Source organism: Palaemon carinicauda, chromosome 18, assembly GCF_036898095.1.
Source record: "Palaemon carinicauda isolate YSFRI2023 chromosome 18, ASM3689809v2, whole genome shotgun sequence".
Taxonomy (NCBI): Eukaryota; Metazoa; Arthropoda; class Malacostraca; order Decapoda; family Palaemonidae; genus Palaemon; species Palaemon carinicauda.
Window position 1 is genome coordinate 87172767 of NC_090742.1, and position 17578 is coordinate 87190344.

Here is a 17578-nt window from a genome sequence, read left to right on the forward strand (position 1 = left end):
TTTATATGAGTTCATATTATGAGATAGATAAGAATGTTTGAGATAATTTAGATTTATTGAGATTAGTTAATATTTTAATCACTTTCCATCACAAGGTGTGTGGTAGACAGCACTGTGACTCAGGTATGTAGACCTATTATCAAAATAATCAGCATTTTTATAATAGCATTCACTATTTTGATACTTGCCGGAGAGTTGTATATTTACCTCCCTCGTCTCCATTTTGTAATTGAAAGACATTTAAAGGAGCTATTAATCTCTCTTAGGATTTCTAGGATCACTGGGTATGCTTATTTCAGGACCACAGGTTGGCTTAGACATATGATCTTTTCCCCCGAAGTAGATCAGGTGAAAGAGGATATTGGGAACAGAGAAAACATTTGCAGGTTTTTAATGTAAACAGCTATTTAGAAAATATTAGCACCGACTCTCAGGCATTGATATAATAAATTTTTTCATCAAAATTCTGTTTTTCAGGACGTAGCCCAAGTTCTTCCGAAGTTTCGACACCTGAAGATATATCATCTGATCACAAACATCCACCGCCACTTTTACGAACTATTAGTGAGGGGACGTACCACACCGGTGGAAGCCATAGCAGGAACTCGTCCGTATCACAGGCATACACTGATGATTGGTTTGATTCTCTTGAGACAGCAGTAAAGGAAACTAGTTTCGATCTTGGAGAAAGCCTGAATTCAGAAAGAACTCCCCATGCCCCTAGTTGGTCCATGGAAGGGACAAAAGTTGATGCAGAAAGCCGTTCTGTGATAAACTCGAGCATAGAAGCAAAAGAGAAAATATGTCCAGTTCCTTTAAGTATTCCTTCCCCTAAACTATCCAAGTCTCAAGCGAGCAGCTCTCTTGAGTTCATGGAATGTACGCAACTATGATAGTCTGTACTGTATTATATGTAAGTATATGTACTGTTGAAAATTACTTTATTGGTATTATTGTAGGTATAATAATACCCAAGTTAGATTGTTTTTAAAGTATTAATAACTATAATGTTGGTACAAATTTAACTTACAGCATTCCTTCAATAGTGATGTTAGAATCTTTATAGAATATGATATAGTGAAATTCAGAGAAAAAATAGATAATTATGGTAAGGCCACCCATTTTTTTATTTTGTGTAGGATTGACTTTCACTAACTTCATTAGTCATAATTTTGTCAATGATTGTTAATTGTTTCATATCACTGCTCATGTTATTTTGTAAAGCCATGACCTTACTATTCTTATAATATTTAATGCATAAAAAAGAAGTCAAACAGCTTAGTATTGCAAGCATCCTCATATAATATAGTTACCTACAGCTGAAGTTTTCATCATTATAGTTTTGAGTTCAATCAACTCAATCTGATTTGTCAGTGTTGAATTTTGTAGATAGGTTTGTTAATGATTTCACGTATTTGTATTAGACTTTTATATGTATGATTGATAATCAATAGATTACATATTACTATAATTGAAAGTGCCATGTAGTCTAGTGTTAATTATTCATACTTCGAGTTTAGACTTACACCTTTTTTTATTCAAGATGAGAATTTACTTATTTACGTATTTATAATATTTTTTTCTGAATTACTCACTTCTTTATAGTGAGGAAACTCGTCCATAGCTGGAGAAAGTGAAAGCACATTATTTTGGGGGGATTTTATTTTATAGATGCAATCTTCAGCTTAGGCTTCATTTTCAGGCTCAAGCTCGTCTAAGTCAGTTTGCTCACCTTAATGAAAGAAAAGTGATGGAGAATAGCATTTTGTCTTTGGATGTTCTTTGTAGTACCTCTTGATGTAAGTTTGCCAGCAATGCAAAATCACTTGCATCTTGCATGGGACTCATCATCCAAGGTCATCTCTAGCCTTAGTCTTGAAATCATGTGCCTTTTACTGCCACTTATGCCTCCTCATTGTTTTGGACTTTTGGATAAAAGTCGTAATTAAAAGGTTCTTAAAGCAGTGGTTAACTTACCTTATAGCTAACCGTATGTTGTGTGTGCAGAGTTTTATGTTTGCTACCTAATGTTTTTCCTTTGACATTTTGTTTTAGTTGACTTTGGGTTCCTAACAGGTAGTGATTGTGTTTGTAAAATACATTACATTTGATTTTAGGGAAGTGCTTTTGATGGTTGTGGTTCATATTTTAAGGCAAGTATACTTTTATGTGGTTGAGTAATTAAAGGACTTTGGTTCGTCGACAAGTAAAGGGCTTAGTTTTACAAAAATCTCTTTGCCACTATTACTTGATAGTATGCCCAGAAAGAATGATCAAGTACTAAGTTTTCAGTCAACTGGATGGTTAAACATGCCTGTAGTTTGTGTACATTTGAAAGGAGTAAGTAAACTGAGGTAAGAAATTCAAATATAGTGATTAAAGGAGTGCCATTTTCGAAAATTAAGTGTAGTTGCCCATGTTTTAATAACTTTACAGATACTTCTTCTTATGTGTAGTACATTTCCTGTGCTAGAGTTTATTGCTGAATATGCAGTATATTTTCAAACTGAAATTAGATGTATTTTAAAAATGAGTTGCATTGGCTATTAGATTGTCACATGGCAGTCAAAATTTAAGTAGTTTATTTGTTTTTCCTGTTTCAAGAAAACTAGATTTTTTTCTGCCATAAATGCCTATTAGTGTGAACTCTTGCAGGACTTTTCTGCCATGAGTCTCTCAAATTTGAGGATTTATTCCAGATGTTTATGTTGTAATCTGTTTACTAGATTGGAAAATACTACAAAGGCATAGTGTGAAGTTCAAACTATTTGCAGATGATACACAATTTTACTTCTCCATAAGCGATATAGACAACACTACTGAAACTCTAAACTGAATCCTTGATAGTGTTAGAGAATGAATGACAATTAAACAACTAAAATTAAATGAAAACAAAACTGAATTTATGGTCGTGGGAAAGAGAAACAGCTTGAGAAGCTTGGGTGATATTCAATAAACATAAATAATGACTCGGAGCCAATATCTAATAAAGTTTGTGACCTAAACGTATTTCTTGACTGCAACTTGTCTCTCAATACCCAAATAAATAATGTCGTAAAAACTGCTGGTTATCATTTAAGAAATGTTGCTTTTTATAAAAAAGTACCTGGATGAATATTCTGTGGGGAAATTTGTAATAAACTATGTAATTGCTAGAATTGACTATAGTAACTCCATCTACTACAGTTTGTACAATATACCAAAAGTACAACTTGAGAAATTATAAAACATAATAAACAGAGGAGTAAGACTGATAAGGTGTCCCACCTAGAGAAAGTATCACTCCTATACTAATTGATCTACATTGATTGCCGATTAAAGTGAGAATTGAGTTTAAAACATGTACAATTGTGCAGCCAACAAATCGTCCTGAATGCGAATTTTTACTATTGGAACCTAGATACATGTCTACTGTAGGCTCTAGAGCCTTTAAATATGCGGCTCGAGACTATGCAATAAGCTCCTGTGAGACATCCGAATAATTGAAGATGTTAAGGCTTTCATGAGCAAACTGAAGACTTTCTTATTCAGCGAGTGCTTCGATAGTGACGATCTAACAGTTACCAAGCAATGCGCATTGTGAAATGAACAGTTACCAAGCAATGCGCATTGTGAAATGTTAAATGTTCCCGTATGAACATCATAAAATGACCGTAGAGGTCTGTAGAGAGTAGGGTTCCCCTGCTGTACAGGACCAGATGAGAAGCCCTTGAAGTAAAGTACTTTAGTTGTTTTATGACATATTTTGTGCTCAATTTCATGCAACTAGATCAAGAAATACATAGACTACTAAATGCTTTTTTCTTGTTGTGTTTGCTACAGTGGTAAATGTAAAATGATCTACAAATCCTATTCCTTATTTTTGTTCATGTGAGGGGTATAGTAGGCTTACCGGTTAGAGACTTGGCAGTGAAAGTCCTAACCCAAAAGATTGCATAATGACACGATCTGTTATTCTGACATCAGTGACTTTGATAATGAACTCGGTTACTTGGCAGAATGCAAACTTCTATTTATGCACTTAGAGTCCTAGATTATTGAATCAAAGAACACTAATGCATTTTTGTCAAAACAGCTTATACATAGTTCTTAGCATCATAGTCATTTTTGAATAATGACTTGGATATGTCAATTAAAAGCTCACACTACATCTTAATTATTGCTCAAGTTATGAATGCTGGTGCTTTGTAGAGCCAATATACACAAATTTTTATGTGTGCCTCCATCGAAGAGATGTCTTCCAATGATGTATGGAAGTCTTGTCATAGGCCTTATGCTAAGGGCTGTAAATGGTTTTAGGTGTTTGACTTCCTTCATTTCGTCTACATGTATTTTTTATTGGGACTCGTTATCTTGCTATGAATATACTATTTGAGTATTATATTTGAAGCCTTAAAAGGAATTGTGTGCTTCATATCATACAGCCCATATTTCACTAGAGTACCTCTTTCTGAAGCTATCAAATGGAATGCAATCCAATACTTCATTGTGTGGCTACAGTAACTACTTACTCCTACATTTGTACACACAGAGGCCTCTTTCATTGTTAACAAATTTTTCTAAATCTGGCATTTTTGCAACAAGTATTGTCAGTTAGAGATTATATAAAACGGTAGTAAAAAAATTAATGTATTGCAGAGATATTAAAAGTTTTCATATAAATTTTCTTTATTTGGTTCAAAGTTACTACAGTCATATATCTTATTTCATCGCCTTGTGTTAATCCCCTTACAACTTCTGAAACAATCTTTTTAAGAAATAAAGGGAAAGATAATTATAAATTCTTTTATTTATTTTATGTTCTTTACAATTGAAAGATTTAAATTTATTAGAAAGTCAATAAAAAGAAGTTGAACAATTGAATATATATTACATTGGCAAAAATGTTTTGTGCTTGGAGAGATTTATGGGGTGTCTTGGGTTTCTTTTTAGATTCTAAATTGTGTTGTCATTTTTCTTGTTAAGTACATGTGTAGGAACCAGTTAAAGATATAACATAAGGTATGACTGTACTGCATTGTGTAAATGATTACTTCTCATACCCATTATGCATTTATGCATATTTGCAAAAAAAAAGAAAAATATATATATATACAAAACATGTAAATTTGGAATGCTCTTGATTGTTTATTTTCAATTTTAAGTATTTTTTCCCTTTATTCTTTTACTATAATATAATGTAAAACGTAATAATTTTGTAAGCAATGGTTAGATTTTGAAGTTTGTGACATACTTTGTGAAACCATAAAAATCATCACAATTTTCCTTATAAAGAAAAATTAGGTATCTGCAATAAAAGATAATAATGTTAGTTTTAGAGTGAAAACTAAATTATGACATAACTTTGGTCTGGAAAAGAAATAGCTTTCAGAAGGTAATGGAAATGGGAGATCATAAAATAGGAAAAGACATTGATAAATTTTGCAATATAATATATAAATGAGAGGTGCATTAAGCCCGTAAATCTATAAAATGCTTTTAAAAAGGTTAAATTTAGAAAGTTTGTTTTGTATGTTAGGGAATGAATTTGTTGTAATTATGAAGTGAGTAAATGAGTTTATTTTTTTTTTTTAGTTAGGTAGTCAAGTTACCTAGTCAGTACACTTTTAAGCAAGTTTTCCAGTTGAACTATTATGTGAAGAAATGGGTATTGTTAAAGAGCTGATCAAACAATGTTTGTAAAACATTTTGTTTATGAGGTATAAGATTAAATACAGTATATTACACTTATAATTATTATTATTAATAATATTATTATTATTATTATTATTATTATTATTATTATTATTATTATTATTGTTGTTGTTTTATGATAAACAGGATTTTAATTATGAAATTTATTTCTGTTCTTGCGTCTCCAGAAGCTAGGTATATTAACGTTGACCCCTAAGATTCATGGTAGAAATTTTCTCTTATTCTTTATTTCCAAAAAGAAATACATGCCCTAGTAAAGTAATGAAACTTAGTGGCTAATGGTAAAGAGCACCATTAATAGTACATGCAGTTTTTCCGTTATTCCAGTCATGTTAAGACTTATATCCCATCCATATTATGGTAATTGTTTATTGCATTTAGAGTTGTCATCCCCACTGAATATTTTAGCATTTCTGTGTAGGGAGAGTGCTGAATTTTAAATATCCATTGTCAGGAGTACAACGTTGCATGGTTGCTCTTTGGGAAAATGTTTCAAGTTCAAGTGTTTATGGAACTGGATAGTATACACTGCTCAGTGGTAAAGCTTCTATGGCCTAGACAGAACCACGGATGTTCTATTCTCACCATGGCTGATGAGAAAAAGTAATATTAGGTTGAAGGGGAATTACAGTGAAAGAATAGTCTTTTATTGCGGAGTTGATGATGAAATGACACTCTAATACTCCATACTTTTATTATTATTGAAAATAATGGCTGCCTCTGTGGCTTTTATCCTACAATTAAACTTCTCAATGGGTCAAATTTACTTTCTCTCATCACTACTGCTTTCAAACAGTAGCTGTTTTATGTTGCACATCAGTAGGGAGAGCAAAATGCATAGAAGGAAGTTCTATAATTTTACTATCAAATTATACAGTCAAAGTTGATGGTTAAGATCGGCTGCTACGCTTTTCGAGAGGGTGTCTGGTTTCTCCTCGCATCATCAGGCAAAGTCTGAATGCATGTGCGGCAGCTGGCTCTATTTATACCACTTGGAGTGGTTCGTCAAGTCGGGCACTGGCTGCTGATTGGTCCTTGTGGGCGGAGTCCATACCAGGTTTGGGACGGAACTGCTTTCCCATTGGCTAGGACGCTCGCTTGGAAGGGGTCCATCTCAATCAGGCTGCTTCTCCATTCATGGTTGTTCTCCCAGCCATGAACTCAATTCGACATACACTAGGTCCACTTAAAAAAATTATTTTTTAAAAATTCCTGCAATTTTACGGGACATGGATAGTGGATCTAAGATTGGGTGTAGATGGTGGATGTCCTGGATCTGAACAGCTCTGCTATTGGTTCAAAGGCAGACAGTTGTGAGAACAAGTCAGTTTAGTGAGACGGGGAGGAACCACTCTATATGACTTCAGTCACTTGCAGCTTCTGTAAAAGTGTGTTACTAATAGTGAGGGTTTTTTTATTGTGACACTTTCAATGGTTATTTTCTTATTTTTGCTTTGGTTAAGCATAATATCAAAATACCAAAAGGTGTTTCTGGTACCATGCCAAAGCGCAAAACTGTCTGTGGTAAGCTGTCTGGATGTTGGTGATGTTAGCAATAACCTACCAAAATGAAATGTCGTTACTATGTACGATCGTGTGACACGCGGTTGGTACAGAGCCATCAACAAGTGGTATTACAGAAAACATGCATTGAAAGAATCACTTTATGTATGTGCTGAAAATGTATGGTGCCAAACTGACTCCTATAAATTAGGTCATATTATGGAGGCTGAAAGTTATGTTAATTAGAATGGAAATGCAACAATTGAACATGTTTGACAAGGATAGTGGGAAAAAATAATAGTTATGAAGAAGAAAAGAGCGATAAAGAAGAAAATATAATTAATGACAAAGAAAAAATTCTAATTAAAAATGAGTTCCAAAGAGAAACAGTGCAAAGGATAAAAGTTATAAAAAAGAAAATATTTGAAAATTGTTACAAAGGAGATATATTTGAAAAGTGTTAAAAAGAAAATAAATGGATTAAGGAAAAAGTGACCAAGTAAAAAGCTGACTGGAAGAAAAAGATTTAAACTAAAAGAGGTTGATGATAATGGTATTGATGCTGATGCCAAGATTGATGAAGATTATGAACAGAGTGAGGTAGATGTCAGACCTTATCATAAAGGTGCTGAAGGAATGTAATTTTGGTGAATGACATGATGAGTATGCTGAATCTGTTATATGAGAAAGAGATGGGGACAAATTAATCAGGGAAAGACATAATTTTCTTGAAACTTCCCTTGTCTGCAGATGATCCTGCTGTATATAGGAAATAAGTGGGTACATGGATCAGCATTTTGCTGATATTCCCCCCACACTCACAATTTACCTGGACTAAGCTTCGAAGATTAAGATGGGTGGAGCCAAGACCCTACACCACTACCCATGCATTCTTTCATTGCTACTTTAAGAATGACGAGTCACCATCCCAGCCAATCCTCTTTGGTTTGAAACCTATTTTTAACAACCTTGTTACCCAATGGAAGAAATTAAAAAATTTTCTAAATACATGAGGGAGGAGTTGCAAAAGAAATTGGCATATACCCTGAGTGGTTGCAGTGTAATAAACATTGGAAAATATATTTAGGCGTTGTCATGTGGATATGGCTATCCCCAACTAAAGGTGTTTTAGGTAAGAAATAAAATATATGATTTTAAATTTCTTGGTAGTGATGTTACACAAGCGTTTTGAGACAATGAAAAAGTATTTACAAATGTTTAATAGGCATGCCATACTGAAGGATAGTACAGTAGTGACAAGATTATCATTCGCCCTATAATGCAGTATGTCCATGAAAAAGGCCTGAGTCTCTATATCCCAAAACATCATCTGTTGCTCAGTGAAGGAATGTGGAAATCGAAAGGGTCCTTTCAATTTAGGTATAAAATTCAATGAAACTACAAAGTATGGGATAGAATTTGATTTTGTGGAGGCCCACTCAGGTTATGTCCTTGACTTTATCCTATACTGTGGTGTTTCTTCCTCCCTACATGTCCTTTTTTCAGGCTAATGCATCAGCTCTTAGGTAAAGGTTACCATATCTTTAGGGGTAGTTTTGATCATTCTTTTGCCCTCATGCAAGAGCTGTATGAAAGTTACACTCATTTTAGTGGAACTCTGCCTTGTGAGAGGTGCATCAAACTCCCTGGCAAGGGCATTGAAAAGTAATAGGTTCTTGTATTATAGAGAGATGGTTTTCAGGAGGAAAGAAAACACCTTTGTCATTTGCTAGCAGGATATCAGGCTAGTCAGCCCACTTGCAATTACATGTGAAGCCAGCACCAAGCAGGTTGTCCACCAATATTGTTGGATGAAGGGGGAAGTTTGCCTGTTACGAAATATCCATTGAAAGGCAAAATGTTGTGTGGCAGTACTTTATGGTACAGAGCTGTACATCAACTATATGAGGAGCTAGGACCTCTTTGACAGGGGCTCCATTTGCTTGATAAAGGAGAAAGTTTTATACCTTCTTCAGCTTGCCCTTCTGATTGCCTTTGCCCTCTACTGCAAGTACAGTAAAGATATGAAAAAAGTTTTCCCTTCATGAGTTTCATGAATTGATGGTAGACTCATTGCTACTATAATTAAGCTGAGTGTCCTTGATCTGACCCCACAATGGACCATACCCCATCTGTGCCTGTGGGCTAAAGAGCTGATGGTTTTCCTCCTCCTCCTGAACTGCCTGCTGCACCTCCGACTGGTGGTCATCTATGCCTGTAGATCTTCCTGTAATAGCATCTGATGAAGATGATGATGAGGGGGATGATGCAGAAGCATTCATGATCCTCAAGATCGCTTGATGATGGTTAATAACACAAAAGAAAAATGGGGACAATCACACAACCAAATTGGTGTCCTTTGTGCTTCATAAATGTCATATAACATGGCTCATCCTTCTTGCGCTCTACCAGCAAGATTGCCCTTTTGTGTCCAGAGTGACTGCTTCAGAAAATACCAATCTGAGCAGAGGTACTGGTCTAGTACACCCTCGTATGCCAAGGTTGGCAGGAGGGCCAGACATTTGAAATAACACTCGCCCATTTTGTTCCCCCTTATATAAATTGCTAGACAATTCATTTCATCATGAAAGTAAAGGAATATTGAATTCTGAAGGATCAACATAAAAGGTTTGTGACACTAGTTCTTGTTATTTTACTTTGCTTGTTAATTACATCTTTACAATTTACAACACACATGCACACACACATACACTTACAGACACACACACACACACACACACACATATATATATATATATACATATATATATATATATATATATATATATATATATATATATATATATATATATATATATATATATATATATATATATATATATATATATATATATATATATATATATATATATATACACACACACTATATATATATATATATATATATATATATATATATATATATACTATATATATGTATATATATATATATATACATACATATATATATATATATATATATATATATATATATATATATATAAATATATATATATATATATAACATAGAGAGGAGAGGTCCCCTTTTTTGTTTCATTTGTTTGATGTTGGCTACCCCCCAAAATTGGGGGAAGTGCCTTGGTATATGTATGTATGTGTGTGTATATATATATATATATATATATATATATATATATATATATATATATATATATATATATACTAACAAGTGAGATAAAGAAATGGACATAGGATATATGACAATTACAGATAATAGATGGACAATAAGAATAACAGAATGGGTCCCAAGAGATTGCAAATGAGCAGGGGAAGAAGAGAACATGACAGATTGATGATCTAAAAAAATTTCTGTGTATAGACCATAAACAGATGGGAGTGGAATGACATGTCTGATGCCTTTGTCATGCAATGGACTAGCAGAACCTAAGAATATACATTATATATATATATATATATATATATATATATATATATATATATATATATATATATATATATATACATATATATATATATATATATATATATATATATATATGTATATATATATACATACACACACACAAGTGTATGTATGTATGTATCTTTTATCCTTTTTTTCAAATTTAAAAATATATCATTGTTTTGGAATTACCATATTCTTTGAAATGTCATTTTACTAAAACTACTTCATTATAGCAACAACTTTTTTCCCAATACTGTACATGTATATTTTAGGGAAATTTTTATTGGTCATGCGTAATCTTACGATAAATTTACAAAGAAAACTAGAAATTTGTTTTTCATTAACTGTTTATCCGTACAGAATATTCACAGGGTATTTGAAGCTATATATCAATTGAAAATATTTTATTCAGAGTAGTAAAACTACTGTATAATGTTTTTGAAATTACAGTATTTTTGTAATTACCTCTTAAGTGACATTTTATACTTTTTTTTTATTATCACAACTTAACTCTATTGTTTGCTGCTTACTTGAGTTTATCTTGGGGAATTTTTTATTGCGCTAGGAATGAAATGAGAAAAATAAACTACTGTAAAAAGTAAAATCAACATACTCTTTTAAATTAAATTATTTGCATGCGTAATCTTGGGGTAAAATTTAAAAGTGTGTGAAATTCATTGTCCATTTTCTGTTGTTAATGCATATAGAATATTCATAAAATACCTCTATACAAAACTATATATCAATGGAAGGCTGTTTTGTTCAGCTGAAATGTTAAAATCTTCTTATCGTTTTTGAAGTCTCGGTATTTTTGTAAAACCACCTCGGTAACATTTTCCACCCATTTTTCATTATTGCTACAACTTGACTGATTTTGTAGTATATTTTATTGAAGTTTTTATGGTTTTATGAAGCTGTAACCTGAGATCAAAATAAACTCTCTAATGCAAGAAGTAATCATCACAGCCATTTATATTAAGATATTTGCACAAGTAATCTAGGGGTTAATTTTGACAAGGCGCTAGAAAGTTTTTCTTCATTTTGTTATTATTTATGAATAGAGAATATTTATAAAATATAAATAAAAGTAAATTCATGCAGCTTGAGTAAAATTACTGTATCCGTATACATTTTACTTCAGTAACACACTAGCCTACTTATAAACTTTTCATCATTATTACATCCATTTAACTTGTTTGTTCTCATATTTGTCTTTTATGATTTATTTAGTTGAATAAAAGTAAATTATTTAGCTTTAAAATGAGACCTAAATGAAGTCTTTATTGTAAAAAGTAGTCACCATAACCATTCAAATTAAATTATTTGTATACATAGTTTTGCATGACCAATGAAGAACTTTCTCATTTTGATTTTATTATATAAACTTTGAAGATTTATTCATATGCAAAACTATACGTCAATAGAAAGGAAATTAATTCAGCTAAATGATAAAATTAGATTCAAATGCCTGCCTTTAAAAGTTTGCCTTCAGACAAGTTAAGTGAAAATATTAAAGCAAAATGTCAGGTTTGGCTATGGATAAGTCTGTTTTTCCCATATTTATACATAAAGTAATTTAAGGGAATTTTCATGATTGTAAAATATAGTTCAATGACTTGCTGAAATATCCAGACCAAAGTGGCACTAGAGCATTTACAAAAAGAGCTTTGTTACAATGCGTTGCTACCCAACAAAGGCTTGGCAATCAAGGGTAAAAAAGTAATGTGGGCTATTGGCACTAAAAGGGGTAAAAGAAGAAAGTAAGTATGCTATCTTTAACATGGTAATATATTAGAAAATCTTCCATGGTTCAAATCATCTTTTATTTTTTTTAATTAGTGATTTAATTGGAACACCATGATAATGATAGTTTTGCCATGCTTTGATGGCAATTATTTTGACATGAAAATTATAGAATTGAATTTTATTTTAGTTCCTGAGTTTAGTAGTCAATAAGACTTTCCAGGTAGGATAAAATGAGTAGAGTTTTTGAGTGGGACTAAGAAATTGCATTTGCATTATAAGAACATGGCAGCTTTTGAAATATGTTGTGCCAAATTGTTGTGATATGAAACAATAGTAGAACAGAAGGGAGAGATTCGTTTTACGTATCTTTGCAGATGATTCTTGCTTGATGCCAAATTGGATATATCAAATTGTATAGCATATTTATGCGCTAAGTATAAGGATTCCATTTACTTGGGTATAGTATACATTGTAGCCAATTAAGTTTCACATCTGTAGTATGTTTTCATCTCTTTTCATTATGATTTGTTCACCTTTATGAACAGCAGAACCAGTGCTGTAATATTGAACTTTTAAAATTCAAATGATTTTTATGGGAATTATTTTTTTCATCACCGAAAGTTATATTTTAGATTGTTATTTTTTGTTGGTAGACCAAAGAGGCAGGGAAGAAGTTTCTTCTGTTTATTATCTATTTAGGATATAAGTAGGTAATGATATCTTATAAAGGTTATTTTACACAGTCCTAAGGTATGTAGTAATGTTAATAGGTTAGTACTGGTACTGTACTGTACTGATGAACCAGGTTATGTGGACGTTGATTGTCAAAACAAATAGCGTATTTCAGGACCAAAGTCTGTGTTAGATTTTTTAGCATAAGATCTGCCCATTCTGAGGAAGGAAGTGTATTATATCTGAAATTATGCTGTGTAATACAAATTTTTCCTTTTTTTCAAACATGGCTTAATTGCTTAGGGAGTCAATGATAGTTGGATAAGTTTGTGTGAGGAATATATTGTAAATAATTATGAAAGTGAATGAAAAGTCTTTTGCAGGTATGTATTTTAACTTTATAGTTTAATTCATTGGGCATTAGTACAGTACTGTAATTGTAGTTTACAAATGACACTACAATGTAAAAGGGTCATGATTAGCTCCTAAGTCCACCTTTATCGTTTGTGCTGATTTTAAGAGTGTTTTTTTGTCAGCCTTAATTTTGTGTCTTGATATTTGAGCAAAGGCCACAATGGAGGTGCCTATGAGAACTCGGAAAGCTTATTTTGTTATTTTTTTTTTCATTTTTGTAATCTTGTGGCTTGCTATTCATTGCCTCTACTAAATTTTCCTCTAAGTACTTTTTTGTTGTTTGTCAATATTTTTCTTTATTCATTTGAAAGCTCTATCTAAACTGTATTGAACATTAGATATTATTTTTGTCCCTGCTTCTTCAAGTTGTAATACATCATGCTTATTAATTCATAATTTTCATGAGCAGGAGTATCAGTTGATGGTAAAATCAGATACACGATTTGAAGCAAGTGGTTCAGAACCTACATAGAAATCAATTACAAATGCATATAGTTGAAATGTTCTGCATGTTGAAACTACTGTATGCACAGAGTTCTGTTTTAATATTTGCTCAGCTTGTGTATAGAAAATTTCAGTGTGCTCTCTGTCTGCAGTAAGTAAAGACAGAAATTTCAACATATGGAATTCCGATGTAGCAATAACTGTGGCACAGATATTCTGGAGGAGATAGTTTGTTAGAGGAAGAATAAATTCCTGGGAAAACAGTTTACTATCCTAAACTGAACAACTCTGGACAAGGTAAATTTGATCTATTATAGATGACTGTGATAACATTTCAAGGTATATTGAGTATGACTAAAGTATTATATTGAGTTTTTATATACAGTACACTGAATTACATCATTGCATTTATATAAAGATGATTTTATTGTTATTTATAGCAACTCGGATTAATTGTGGAAAACTTAATCATTGAAATGACATTTCGATCATGAAACTTATCCTATAAGAGGTTAAGGTCCCACCACATTATTTTAGCATGAGCAATTTATGAGATATTGCTTTTGTAAATGTCATAAATCTTTTTTGTATGAATGATATAACATGGTAGTGAATGTAAAGTATGTTATTGTAGGCTTTACCACAGCAGCAAAGTGACTCCCTTGGTTATGCCACTGCCTGCAGTGCTTGCTTCCAAAGCTGTAAACCAGCTAATATCAGGGACCATTTATCCAATTTCAGTTGCACCTCCTATACCAATTCCTCTTCCAGTGACTCCATATGCAATAGTTCCTGTGTCCCCTTTGTTATAGTTGTTCTTGATGCTTCTGATTAAAGTTGAGTACAGATGCTTCATGCCTGGCTGTTTATCATTAAGAAGTAACTTGTTTTTTCTGAGTTATCTTTATGAGAAGTGGCCCTTTCAATGACAAATTCCTTCTTTGATGCTACTAAATGCCACATTCGTGAATGTTTGAGGTATGGCAAATTGTCTTTTTCTTGTCATGACTGCCCCTGCATTAAGGAGCATGCTGTTATCAAGATGTCAAGATAGTGAGTGACCTTGACAAGTACAGTGACTATAGCAGAAGAGGTGGTTATAATTAATTTTATTCTCCTCATAAGAAGACCAATTGTGATGCTTAAAGAACACTGTCACGGCCTCAAGGTGAGGCACGTTTTGACTTGAATGCAAGTGGCCTGTTGATTACCCTTAAAAGGACCCTTTTTGCAAACCCTGTATGACTGATTGTTCTCCTTAATCCAGTAGTTTTAATAAAGTCTTAAGTGTCCACAGAAGTTCTAAGTGGCAATCCTTGATTTGGCATCTCTTGTCTCTGGAAAAGCTGGTCTACTCTGTTTTTATTATTATTATTGTTAGCCAAGCTACAACCCTAGTTGGAAAAGCAAGATGTTATAAGCCCAAGGGCTTTAAAGCATAGCTGTCTCAGTTGCAGCTTGTAAATTGGGGTTTCTAGTTTTTTACTGGACAAATACTTTGCTGTAGTAGGAAGTCTATTGATAGTGGTATGATTTCATTCACCTTTTAGTATGAATACCAGTTATTCTTATCTTCCCTGAGCTATTGATGTTTATGGATCCATATGTCAAGGTTTTTTTTGGGGGGAACACCCTTTTTGTTATCAACTAACGTGAACTTGGACATAACTAGACTTGAGACAACACTTTACCTATTAAATTATAGGTCATTTCTGGCTTCAAATTATTAGCTGTGTTCTTGGCATTGAACCTGTAGTTGTGATGACCAACAATGGGGACATACTTGAGAGATCAGGGTAACACATTATGTTGGCTGGCAGTGAACTTTGATGATGTAGGTCAAGGGAAATTAAGTTTGCATAGTTCCAAGGTTTGTCCCAGGATTGCTCAAGTTGATGCCAAACAGTAAGTTAGAATAGTAATTGAACACATCAAGTTTTTCTGTTAGTCTGTAGGGCATGCTGATGGTAGATCTGTTTGTAACAACCCCGGGCTAGTAGTTACTCTAGTAGGCTACCCTTCAGCTCAGTCAATCCCAGCAGCCTAGGTTATATGTGGGATTTTTTATTCTGCACATACTTTGTCTTCAGCAATGGTAATTGTTTTGCAAAGACACTGATAAAACTTTCTAGAGAAGGCAGTTGCAGCCATAGCAGGTGCTTGTAGGACTTGAACCAGCAGCTTTTCCTGGGCTCATTGTATCTCTATTCTGTTATAGGTAAAGTGAAAGAGTCATTGATCTGATTGATTCAACCATCTTAAATTTCAGACTCTTCCTTTCATATTTAGATTGTAGGATATTGGCAGTCTCTTCCATTAAAACAGAGTGGTCTGTCCTCTAGCATTAATTTCAGAATTACCTTGGCTTAATTTGGGTTCTTTGATAAAAGTTGAACCAATTTTTCCAGTACCTTGGAACAAGATTTATTTTTGGTTGATCTAGCCTCTTAATTAGAATTGCTGTAATTCACAGGAATCTCATGAAAGCTCCACAGAAGCCACTGTAGTAAGCTGGATCTCTCACTAAAGATGGTCGGTCTTCTTGAGTTTATATCTTTTGGACATTTTAGCAAAATTCTTACACTCTGGAAAAGTCTAATTTTCCAGATTTTGTTCATCATTCAGGTTGTAATTTGTACCTGAATTCGGATTGTCAAAATAATGAATATAAAGTTATCATCATAGTTTAAAGGTAACAGTAATTGAATTATGATGTTTTATCGTACATTAGTGTGTTTTAAAATAAGATGTATGTATAATCATTCAGTTATTTATTTATTTCAATATACATTTGAATATTTTTTCTTGAAGGAATGCAAATTATTAAAAAATATTTAACAAAAAAGCATTTTGTTGAGTATTTTTTTTTCTCTCCAATGCAAAGGTTTTGGTTCATGCTAAATTCAACCCCCTCAGTTTTTCTTGTGTGTATTTCAGTGAAGCATGGTTTTGAGTAGTTTGCTTTTTATTTTTACTGTGGGTTTTGAAGTAATGTAGTATGCTTTTCCATTGTAATGCCTTTATAGGAAAAATTAAGTTCAAATTGGTCTGTTTAAGAAGGGAAATGTTATCAATAGTATCATTTCTAAAAACCTCTTACTAAGTTATGGGGTTATCTATTATACAGCTTATTTCACTGTCCCATAATGTATACATTCAACTTTTTCTTTATTTCTCAGACTATAAAGTATAAACTGGCTTAAAAAATATTAAAAGGAAAATAATTTACTAATTATGAAATGCACAATTTTGCATTAATTTATATCACTTGTCAGTTAATATAGAATAACTTTTAAAAATTAGTAAAACATTTACCCTAGCATTAGTCTCTAACTTTATGCCTTGAGTATATGTAAACAGTGCAGTGTAGGTACTGTAGTAAAATATTAATTTATTTCCTGAATAGTAGTGATATTTACAACTCTTGAGGACACAATGGCAAGGTGAACAATGTAGCCTATTCAGATAGTTTTCAATGGACATTTGTACATGTTGAATAACATCTGCCTTTGTTTACGTTACAAAATTTTGTAGAATTGTTATTACAAAGAATTTAATTAAATATGACCAACAGGGATTAGCTAGAAGTCCATTATATTTTTAGAAAGATAATTTTCTTAAAAAATCACAAAAGGTATCGTATCATATAGTATTGTAGCTTTAGATTTATTTCTTTAA

The 17578-nt window shown here is 32.6% G+C and overlaps 1 protein-coding gene across 4 annotated transcripts in view; it reads left to right on the forward strand.

Annotated features, from left to right (window-relative positions):
• Positions 1 to 2941, forward strand: part of LOC137657926 (LIM domain kinase 1-like) — a 431530-nt gene extending 428589 nt beyond the window's left edge. For 3 of the 4 annotated variants that reach the window (XM_068392621.1, XM_068392622.1, XM_068392619.1), the window contains one exon: positions 478 to 2941. In XM_068392621.1, the coding sequence (XP_068248722.1) occupies positions 478 to 893 (416 nt within the window). In that variant the 3' untranslated portion in view covers positions 894 to 2941. The remainder of the gene's footprint in view (positions 1 to 477) is intronic. The other variant, XM_068392620.1, reaches the window with a different exon arrangement.
• The last annotated feature ends 14637 nt before the right edge of the window (positions 2942 to 17578 follow it).